General features: G+C 45.2%; 1 protein-coding gene across 1 annotated transcript; it reads left to right on the top strand.

Annotated features, from left to right (window-relative positions):
* Positions 1–10,581: 10,581 nt before the first annotated feature.
* On the top strand, positions 10,582–11,442 carry LOC103198528 (pro-neuregulin-2, membrane-bound isoform-like). The gene has a single exon (XM_007942702.1). The coding sequence runs from the start codon at positions 10,582–10,584 to the stop codon at positions 11,440–11,442; it is 861 nt and encodes a 286-aa protein (XP_007940893.1).
* Positions 11,443–11,852: the final 410 nt, after the last annotated feature.

The following is an 11,852-nucleotide window of genomic DNA, read 5'->3' as shown; positions in this document are numbered from 1 at the left end:
TGCTCTTCTCTTTGGCTCCCTGGGTTTTACCCCTTTCTCCTGCTCTTCCGGCCTGCTACTCTGTGCTACGCCCGTGCTTACCTTACTCCCGGAGACCCGGTCCCACTCGGGAGGGTAACAAGGGAAAGTGTTCAGTGCAGATCAGTATTCTATTATATAGTAGTTAATAGTAATGTAAATAATAACTTTAATCTTCATCATCTCAGTATTCCCAACAAAGGTACCAAGTAGGTGATATTAACATTGGTACCTGTATTTTTGAGCTCATTAGGCTACATGGGTATAACTGCATGACCTTAACTTAATATTCACCTCTCCCCAGCAGCTCTCAAAGTGTGTCATGGTATGACTCAGAAATCCTTCCAGGGTGGCTCCCACACATGTGTGAGAAGTAAATCCTCTTCTGTTTCATCTTTCCTAAGGGGTGCTTTTATAAGGACTCAGTGTCCCGATTTCTCTTACAAGCACAGTGACATTCCCACTGCTATGCTGTTGTCCCTGAGTTCTTCCAGGACACATCTGCAGTGTTCCTTTTTCCCAGAAATGGAAAGAGTTTTGTCCTTCACTTAAAAAAAAAAAAAAAAAAATTCTTAAAGCAGTGTGCATAGTGTTTACATTAAGTTTCACAGGGTTCCTCAGCAAAACGGCCACTTAAATATTTATTGGAAGTATCTCTTCTTGTACAGATGAGCCCTTGCCCTGAGCTGGCCTGGTGAATACAACCCATTCTGTCCTCTATTTTTTATCCCCTCCTTCCTCTGTTTTTCCCTCATGTCCCTCTTTTTCCCTTCAGGCAACAGACACATACACACATATAAGAAACAACAACAATAACAGACCACTCCCACATCCCCCCAAATAAAAATCCATTGACTCTTGCATATAGATGAACAGCAGGAGAAATTGGAGTACAGGCCCCAGACTAGAAATCACAATTGACTCTGCCTAAACAGTGATACAACAATGAAGCACAATAGAGAAGAACTACCATTTCAATATTGTGAGTAGGTCTTTAATAAGTGTATTTCAACCTGTTACAGCAAAGCCCTTTCTAATAGTTAGAGATTCTTAATAATGGAATGAGAGTTCCAGGAAGTAGTGAGCTTCCATAAATAAAGGCATTTTAGCAGATATTATTTGCTCACCATTAAGGCAAATTCCAAAATGTGCTGGTCCCATTATAGGGTAGGACGATTCTTGAGGGCAACAGAGCATTTACTCACTTAGTCTTTTGCATAATAGTGGAGTTTCTAAAGCATCTTCACATGTATTAAGCTATTGAATCCTTGCAAGTGTCCTATGAAATAAAGCAGGGACTACGCAAATTTAATGAAGTCTCTGGATAGTACAAATGGTTAGCACTCTCAGCTGCTAAGCAGAAGGCTGGAATTTCAAGTCCACCAGAGGCACCTCAGAAGAAAAGCCTGATGATGTATTTCCCATAAATCAGCCATTGAACATGCTTTGGAGTGCAGTTCTACTTTGACACAATGGTGCCACATGAGTTGAACTTCATAGCAATTGATGCTGGTAATGCTCATTTAATAAATCATGAAACAGGCTCAGAAAATTCATAACTTTTCCTAGGTTCACAGAGGTGGGAGATGGCAGAACTGGAATCTGATCTCAGGAGAGTTATGTCGCTAAACTTCACATATATTGCTCAATGTAAATGTTAAATGGGTGTTCATCTCCTGGTTGACTGGAAAGAGCTGTTGCTCAGGTGAGTTACAGAAGTGAACCGTATGAGACTTCTGATCTTCAATACTTGCCATAAAGCTCTAACACGTCTTGGAAGACAAGAAAAAGCAATTAGAAAATTCTCTTTATTTCATTTTCCTTCCCCCCTCCAAAATGGGCTGAAATATGTGAATTTTACAGGATTTCATTTTGTACCAAGTACATAAATTAGTCCTGCAAGGTTCTGAGCTCCTTGAGCACAGAAGTCTTTCATCTCTCTTTTTCCTCCTTACATTACACAAGCCAGAAAAAAACAGTTGTCATGGAGTCAATTCCTACTCATAGAAACCACATGTGTGTCAGAATAGCTCCATAGAGTTTTCAATGGCTGCTTTATCAGAAGTAGATCATCAGACCTTTCTTCTGAGGTGTCTGTGGTAGACTCAAATCTCCAATATTTTGGTTAGCAGTTGAGGGTTTTAACCTTTGTGGGGACCCTATGTGTTTCAGAGTAGAATTGCACCCCGCAGGGTTTAAAATGGCTTTAACCTTCCAGAAGTACATTGCCAAGCCTTTTTCTCACAGCCAGTGGTATCACTAGGGTTGGTATCACCCAATGGAGGAATTCATGGTGCCGCTCCCCTCTCCCACAATGGACCTTCTTCTACAGTGCCTCTGTGGATTTCCTGTCACCCCTTCAATAGCCACTAGTCAGAAGCATTTAATCAGACATAAAGTGCTAGGGGTGGGAAAAGCAAGCCACACCACACAGAATCCTAAGCAAAGTTTGTTATCAGTTTTAATTGTAGACTAGTATGTACTGTAGTTATAAATTGCTTAAATGCAATATATGAATTCTAGCAACAAAATTGTTTTATAAAATCTTTCTACATTGAATTACAGCATTATGAGTAACAGAGCACAAGCCTTTTTAAATTTTTCTCCTTTTCTGCAGTGTAGTGAATTACTTGGTATGGCTTTTCTAGCCACAGGTTTTGGGATTCCCACCAAATTACTGGGTTGTTGTTGTTGTTGTTATGTGCTGTCGAGTTGGCCCCGACTCATAGCGACCCCTCCTTGGGTTTCCGAGGCAGTATCACTACGGAAGTAGGATTGCCCAACCTTCCTTCCGAGGAGTGGCTGGTGGGTTTGAACCGCCAGCCTTCTGGTTAGCAGTCAAGTGCTTTAGCCACTATGCTACCAGAGCTCCCAAATTACTGGGTAAGACCATGCAAATAAGGTATGTAGAACTCTGATGTTGGGATTGGTTAGTTTTGCCACTCTGCCAGGCTTAAAATGAGCCCTCCTAGAGGCTGAGAGGGGGAGCTCTGGTGGTGCAGTGCCTAAGGCATTTGACTGCTAACCAGAAGGCTGGTGGTTCGTACCCACTAGCCACTCCTCGGAAGGAAAGTTGGGCAATCTACTTCTGTAGTGACACTGCCTTGGAAACCCAAGGAGGGGTCACTATGGGTCGGATCTGACTCCATGGCAGTGAGTTTGGTTTGGTTTAGAGGCAGAGAGAGGATCTCACTGCAATCAAGAGAGGTGGAGCACATCCTTGGACCCGAGAGCCCTGTGCTGGACCACTTTGGCAGAGATGCCCAGTAGAGAGAGATGCCCAGTAGAGACAGATGCCCAGCAGAGAGACCTCAGCAGAGAGACCCCAGAGAGAGATGGTGGCAGTGGAACCAAGAGGCACAAGACAGAGAGGCAAGCTTACCTGGCCCACAGAGCAAGAAAGCTGAGTGCCCTTGGGCGGAAGGCTTGCTGACAGAGTGAAGTACACCTAGGTATACCTACTGATAGAACTAAACGAAGCTTTGTAACATTTGCCCAAGTAGGGCAGAGGCCAGGCTGAGGGGTCAAGGGCTAGAGAGGAGTGTGTGAAGGCATAGCAGGGGAGAGACTGGGCCGATCAAAGAACTGTATCCTGAGTTTGTTCCTGAACCTGAGTTGTAGCCTGTTACTTCCCTAATAAACTCCCATAATCGTGAGTATTGTCTGTGAGTTCTGTGTGGCCACTGCAATGAATTATTGAACCCAACAGAGAGGTTGTGAGGGCTATGGGAGGAAGGCTGGTGTCAGAATTCGTAAAAAGTTTGAAGGGTGGCGATATGTCTGGCTTCATAGGAATTAAGCCTTGGGCTATTGATGGTAACTCTGCTTTTCCCTCAAGAGACTGGAGGAGGTCAGAAGACGCCAATCCCATACACTTTTTGCACTTTCTTTTAATTTCATTCTCAAAAAAGTCATTGATATAGGTTTACAAATACTATTTATAACAATATTGTAGCTAAAACACTACAAAACTTGACAAAATCAGTAAGTATAACACTAGCAGTAACCAAAACAACTATGTGTGCTGGTAGCCCTATTCAGACAAAACCACATGATTTGAAGCATCATTGTAATTGGTAATAATGATAGCTCTGACTGGAGCACATGATAAGGTCCCAAAAGTAAATTAGCGTACAGTTTTAGCTTTATAGATATATTGATACATTTTGTAAGCAGAGGTTACAAAAAATGTTTTTGTTGTTATAACTAACCACAGGGATATTTTTATTAAAAAAAAAAAAAAAAAAACCAAGAAATTTCTGCTGAAGCAATGCACTAATATGGTCCACACCTCCACCCCCATCACCACCCTAGTGACACCACTGCCTGCCACGCTTGGGTGGATTTGAATAGCTATACTTATGGTTAGTAGTGAGATTAAACCCATTGTACCACTCAAGGATATAGTACTGACGTAACCTTTTTTTTATTTCATAACTGAACCAATGATTGGGTAGATGGATTGTAGAGGTGACAGGCCCCAATATCTGTGACTCACTGAGCTGAGGCAGACACAGTTCTGGAAGACTCTTTCACAAAGTCTCCCAAACCTTCTACCAACTCTTCAGCAGAGAGAGACATTCTGACAGATTGCTTCTCTTGGTTGCCCTCTATGGGTCCACATTTACCAGTTCATTTGATTTGCTCTGCTTTCAAGCCTAAGGAGCTGTGTTGGTGAAGTGGTTAACACATTCAGCTGCTATCCAAAAGGTTGGTGGTTTAAGCCCACTAGTTTCTCTGCAGGAGAAAGACGAGGCAGTCTGCTGCTATAAACCCCATGGGTAGTTCTACTTTGTCCTATGGGGTTGCTATGGGTCAGAATCGATTTGATGACATTGGATTTGGTTTTTCAAGCCTGGCTTGCTGTAAATTCACTCTTTCAAAATTATTCAGGATGCTGTTTCTGCTCCACAGTAGGCTGCTAAGTGAGGCTTCTCTTGGAAATTGCAAATTCGAGACTGTAGGACCAGCAGTATAGTTAGTTCATGATTTATGACTGGAGGTGTGCTCTCCTGTGTAGGATTGGTCAATGATGATAAAGTAGATATCAGTGACTTTGTGGATTTCCTGTCACCCCTTCAATAGCCACTAGTCAGAAGCATTTAATCAGGTATAAAGTGCTAGGGGTAGGAAAAGCTTTTCAGATTGTCACGGTACTGTGGAACCAATTGTGGGGTTCCTCTTCATACTTCTAAACTAGTAAAAGAGCATTTCTTGATATAATTTTATCTGCCTGTTCTTTTCCCACTTGAGCAGATATAATATTCCCAGACAAGATGATGGCAATCACTCTCACCCCTAGTTTTCCTGTTGGCTCCAACTCCAACCACCTAGATAAGCTAAGTTCTTAAAGAAGCACTCCCCTTTGCTGTTCATTGATGCCTCCTTAACTTCTCAGACTAAGAATAGTAAACAGCATCAGTTCCTAGCAACTATTCAAAATTCGGATGGGGAAAATATAAAAGGAGATTTCATAGTGGAGGGGCACTAAGTATTTCAATACAATATCTATTATGCTCTGGAAATCAAACATTTACAAATCTAAAATTGATGATAGTGGTTCTGAAAGTGCACTCTCCTGATCAGCAGCCTCAATATTACCTGGTGTGATAGTTAAGGCTGTGTATCGATTGGCTGGGGTGTGGGTTTGAGTGGCTGGGCAGCTGGATGTAGTTATTCCCCATGATGAGATTGTAATCACCTCCATGGTAGAATCTGCTGTGAGCAGCTAAGTAGTTGTGTTTGAGGTGTGACCTGCTTTCAGTATTTAAGGAGAAGCTTTGAGCCAGGTTTCTAGCTTTTTGGCATATATGGATCCTACATTTGGCCAAGTCACCAGTGGCCTACCATGTTGCCTGTGAATCTTATGACTGTTGACTATTCCTGGACTTGAACTAGTAGCCTACCAGGTTGCCTACTAATCTTGGGACTGTGCCATTTTACTTGCAGACCTTGGATTCATCAGCCTCAGCTGCCAGAAGCTGTCTGAGTTAGTGGATACCTCTAGCTCCAATGGGGTTGGAATAAGAGGCAGAACTGAAATCCAAGGTCGCCTTCATCCAGCTTCTAGAGCTAGCACTCTCATAGCCTCCTAAACTGTGAGAATTCCTGTTTGTTAAAGCCATCTACTTGTGGCATGTCTGTTATACCAGCACTAGAGAACGAAGACACCTGGGAACTTGTTAGAAACGCAAAATATCCATCCTGACTCCTGACTTACTGAATCAGAAATTCTGGGGGTGGGACAGCACTCTGTGCTTTCTGATGAAAGTTAAAGTTTGATAACTGCTGTTTTTAGGATAAGGAGCTCTGGGGGGGGGGGTACTGTGGTTAAAGCATTGGGCTATTATCCAAAAGGTTGGCAGTTTGAACCCACCAGCCACTCCATGGGAGAAAGATGAAGCAGGCTGCTTCAATAAAGATGTATAGCCTTAGAAATTGTAGATAGCAGTTCTACTCTGTCTTGCTATAAGTAGGAATCAACTTGATAGCAGTGGGCTGGACTTTAGGATATTTCAAGAATTAGTCTGTTTTCTTTTTCAAACAATGTTGTGGACAAATTAAGTATGTCCCTTTTCTAAACAGCATTTAACCAGAACTGAACAGTTATTCATACTTTTTCTCAAAACCAAACTCACTGCTGTTGAGTTGATTAGACTCATAGTGACCTCTCCTTGGGTTTCCAAGGTGGTATCTCTATGGCAGTAGATTGCCCAATCTTCCTTCCAAGGAGTGGCTGGTGGGTTTGAACCACCAGCCTTCTGATTAGCAGTCAAATGCCTCAGCCACTATGCCACCCAAGGCACTTGACTGCTCACCAGAATGCTGGCAGTTTAAACCCACCAGCCACTCCTTGGAAGGAAGGTTGGGCAATCTACTTCCGTAGTGATACCACCTCAGAAACCCAAGCAGGGGTTGCTATGAGTCAGATCCTACTCGACGGGAGTGAGTTTTTGCAGCATAGGTTAATCATATTAGAAATGTCATAGCCTCTTCACTCATAATGGGCAAAAAATGGTAATCCCTTCAATGTATATGGTCACTTTGGTAAACAAGGCTGCCATAGAGCTGAAATGGAATACATATGCAAACAAGTCTTAGAACTGAGCTGTTATAAGAAGGTTAAATTTGAGGACAGAAAATGTCCACAAGAAAACTCTTGACATCATTTAGCCAAGAGAGGAATGGGAGAAAATACAGGAGTAGGGTAAAGGCTTTTTTAAAAACACCTATTTTAGAGAAGTTTATGTTTGATATAAGATAAAATGCTTTGTAAAGTACTAAGAAGGGAAATTTATGCATTTAATGACTCTGTAAGCCAGAACTTTAAAATTTTATTGTTGTTTTTATTGCCTGGACTTTCAACCCTCTGTGACAGTGGGGGTAACGTGTGGTGAACATATTACCACATCAGTCCATGATTAAGCAGCCAACATTTATTGGATATTTCATATGTGCCTCAAACTGGGTTATAAGAAGAGAAAACTGAAAATATGGTCCCTGCTTTACAAGTTTATAATCTAGTTGAAGAAATGGAACTGAACTCCTGAAACTTTTGGTAGTCAAAAAAAGAAATGACATCAAAAGTGAAGAGGCAGGATATAAATTGTAACTGGAGGAGTAGATGTAGAGAGTACTCACTATCAGCAGTTAGTATTTAAGATAAAAGGCTCCTTGGGGCAGATGGGCATCAAAGGATGCTTAGGATCTGTTGCCGATCATTTGTAGAAATGGCTAGTTATTCACCTCCCTTATTCCTGCCCCTTGGCCATGTAACTCCTGAGTTCCTCACACTGAGGAATAAGAGTGTTTTTCTACCTCTGGAATCTGAGCTGGTCTGGTGATGGCAGAGATGGTGTAGAGTTCTGAGCTTTGTGTGTTTCTGGCCACTTTCTTGGAACTTGTCCATCTGGCATGAATAAGCTCTGCTGGTGCAAGAGCTAAACACGTGGCTACTAATAGAAAGGTTGGCAGTTCGAACCAGTAGCTCTGTGGGAGAAAAGAGCTGGAGATCTGGTTCTGTAAAGATTACAGCCTAGGAAACCCTTTGGGACAGTTCTATCCTGTTAAATATCGGGTCACTATAAGTCGGAATTGACTTGATGGCAAATAACAACAGCAAGTCTACTGGAGGATAAGAGATCAAGTGAAGCGAGATGAGCTCTCTCAGCTAAAGTTGAGACTAGCCAGGCTCAGAAAAATTTCGTAGCTGAGCCCAATTCAAATCTCCAAACTGCAGAATCATGGGCTCAATTAATGGTTACTGTTTTAGGCCAATACATTTGGAGTAGTTTATTATATAGCAATAGATACAATTATACGAAGTCCGAAAAGATGGAAGAGGGAAAAAAAAAATTCTAGGCTAGAGTTGTATCCAGGAGCTCTGGTGGCATAGTGCCTAAGGTATTTGACTACTAACCAGAAGGCTGGCGGTTCAAACCTACCACCCACTCCTTGGAAGGAAGGTTGGGCAATCTACTTCCATAGCGATACTGCCTCGGAAACCCAAGGAGGGGTCGCTATGAGTTGGGTTCGACTTGATGGCACATAACAACAACAGAGTTGTATCCCTCAAAAGTTCAAGAGACAGAAATGTGTGAAGTTAGATCAAAGAAAAGGGAAGGAAACTATAGGATTGGATGTCTGAACTATTTTCTTTCAATAAATAGCTAGGAGCACCAGGGTTCAAAAGAACATATGCTGAAGGCCAGACCTGGACTGCTATGTTGCTGCATCATGGTATTCTCTGGAAACACTCCATGAGGGTACAAGGAATAAGAGTCTACACATGTTGAGATATCATGTGGGCATCAGGCCCCACCACTCCAAGCTAGATTTTGAGAGAATGAGAGACTGTCCTCTACTAACTACATCATGCTACATAAAAAAAGTTTTGTGACTTATAATCTGCTTTTATTATTTATATTAACAAATAATAATAATAATAAACCCTGTGTGACATACTTTCTTTTTCACAAACTGCTAGAAGCAACTTGTAGAATCCCAGAAGAAAAGATATTAATGGAGTTCTACTGCTTTGAATCTTAAATGTTCACGTTCTGGACTTATTGCACAATGAACAACTTTTGCTCTGTTTTATTGAGTCATTAAACATATATTTTCACCATCAAAAGCATAAGAGGAAACACTTATCTTTAAATTTTAAAATGTGTTCTCCTTCTGTTGAATGTGCTTGCTTAAAAAGAACAACCCATTGAAGCTAATGGTTTCTTGCTTTAGAAGCAGACTCCTTAAGTTTGGGTAGGGGTTCAGGGAGAAATTCAAATGAAAACTACAACTCCTTATGTCTGGGATCCTTTGATCCAGTTGCCCCAGAAGCTTCTTTTGTGAAAAAATGATTAAGTGCCATAAGCTTTATACAAAATAGTCTTATTTAGCAACTATTTTATTCATTTTTACTCATTTTATTTATTCAAACAGCAGTTCCAGCCATATTACAAATCACGGTGAACCAGGAATTTCAGTAGAAGAAAAGGCAGGGGTGATCAAGACGGAAGTATTATACAAGAAGGGTGTGAAAGAGGTGTAATACCTAAAGTGCACACTGCTTGTGTGAGCCTTTAAAGTTGTTTTAATTGCTGTTCGTCTCCTGTGAACATGTTGCTCCTTTCTGACTTTCAAGAAACCAGTTCACCCAAAACTTTTTCGAACTGAGGACCCGCATCTCCCGTGTCCCATTCTGCCTTCTCAGCCTGCCACCCACCTGCGTATGGGCATCCTGCGCCGATTAACAGGTTCCTGATTACTGAAGCGTCACCTCTTACTTCCCAGTAAATCTCCGCAGCCCACTCGGACTGCAGCCTGTTTGCCGCCGGTCCTCCCATTGCATCAATCAGGGCGACAGAGAGGGAGGAGGCGAGCAGGGAAGGGAAGAATCAGGAGGACAATCTCGCCGGCCCGGCTCGGAAATCAGGATGGGGAGAGGCAGCACCGGGCGAGTTTGCACCACAGATAAACAGGCTGGAGAGGCGCAGGGCGCTGCCGCCGCCGCCGCCGCCGCCGCCACCGCCACCGCCACCGCCGCCGCGGCCACCCAGCGATTTCCAGGCACGCAACTCCGCCTCCAGGGCTCTCTCCCTCTCACTCTCGCCGAGCCGCTCGCTCGCAGCCCCAGCAGCCGCCGCAGCATCACTTCACACAAAGGACTGTTACCCGCTGAGCAGCTCCTCCACCTCCACGTCCTCCTCCGGTGACAGCAGCCCCGACAGCAGGGTTCTGGTGCGGCGGCGGCGCCGAAAGAACCTGTCACTCTCTGCAACCGAGGCGGTGGCAGCAGCTTTTTTTTTTTTTTTTTTTTTTTTCTTTTTCTCTCCTTTTTTACCTCTTCGCTTTCCTGTGGTTCCACCCACCTCTTCCCTCCCTCTTCCTCCTCCTCCCGTAAACAACTCTTCTATACCCTTACAAATAAATAAATAAAAGGAGGAGGGTAAAGGGGGAGGAGGAGTCGCGCTGGGGAGGGGGTGGGGGAGGAAAAGGGAGACAGCGCAAGAGAGCGAGGCAGAGTCCGAACAGACAGTCCAGAGCCCGCACGCACCTCGCACCATGAGATGGCGACGCGCCCCGCACCGCTCCGGGAGTGCCGGCCCTCGGGTCCCGCGCCTCGGCCCCCTCGCGCGCTCGCAGCCGCCGCTGCTGCCGCTGCTGCTACTGTGGACTGCGGCCCTGGCGCCGGGGGCGGCCGCCGGCGACGAAGTGCCTCCCGCGGGGGCCTCGGTGTGCTACTCGTCCCCGCCCAGCGTGGGCTCGGTGCAGGAGCTGGCTCAGCGCGCCGCGGTGGTGATCGAGGGAAAGGTGCACCCGCCGCGGCGGCAGCAGGGGGCACTCGAAAGGAAGGCGGCGGCGGGCGAGGCAGGGGCGTGGGGAGACGAGCGTGAACCTCCAGCCGCGGGTCCAGGAGTGCTAGGGCCGCCCGGTGAGGACCCACTGCCCATCGCCAACAGGACTGTGTCCTCCTGGCCCACAGTCCTAGCGCCCCGCGTCGGCGATCCCGGGGAAGAGGCGCCTTATCTGGTGAAGGTGCACCAGGTGTGGGCGGTGAAAGCCGGGGGCTTAAAGAAGGACTCGCTACTCACGGTGCGCCTGGGGACCTGGGGCCATCCCCCTTACCCCTCCTGCGGGAGGCTCAAGGAAGACAGCAGGTACATCTTCTTCATGGAGCCTGATACCAACAACAGTAACCGCACGCCAGCCGCGTTCAGAGCGTCTTTTCCCCCTCTGGAGACCGGCCGGAATCTCAAGAAGGAGGTCAGCAGGGTGCTGTGCAAGCGGTGTGGTAAGTTCCTCACCCCTGGGGGCATGCTTCGACCGGGCAAGGAGGGTGCGAGCCCGGCATGGCTGCGCACTCACCCGGGGCGGCGGGCGCCGCGAGTTCGACGGCCAAGGAACGGACGACAGACGAGGTAGTTTAGTTTTGGGGTTGTAGATTCCAAGTGATCCTCAGAAGGAGGCTTCGCGGATTCCACAGGGAGCGACTTCTCCAGTTTTCAGCTTCTTAGGGTTTTGCCATTGGTGAAAACCCAAGTTTGGTCTTTATGTGGGGCGCCTGAAACTTTTTAATCCTTTGGGATTTAGTTCAAGTAGAGTTGATTGTGCGGGATGCTTTCTTGCCTGGGAATTATTCGATTTGACTTTGGTTACAGGCTGTTGATTATGGGTCGCCTTGTGGGAATTTTTCTTTGAAGGGGGAAGGTTTTTTTTTTTACACCTGCCTTTCACTTAGAGCCCTGAGTGCGGAGATGGTCAGGGGTTTGTGTCTGTGGAGAGACACGCAAGAAAAAGACTGCGCTGAGGTTTCTCTAGATGTAGAAGAGTTT

The sequence above is a fragment of the Orycteropus afer genome, unplaced genomic scaffold, assembly GCF_000298275.1.
Source record: "Orycteropus afer afer isolate SDZICR_OR568_19922 unplaced genomic scaffold, OryAfe1.0 scaffold00095, whole genome shotgun sequence".
In the NCBI taxonomy this organism is placed as follows: Eukaryota; Metazoa; Chordata; class Mammalia; order Tubulidentata; family Orycteropodidae; genus Orycteropus; species Orycteropus afer.
The sequence above is the reverse complement of the archived record's forward strand: the minus strand, read 5'-3'. Positions and strand labels throughout refer to the sequence as shown.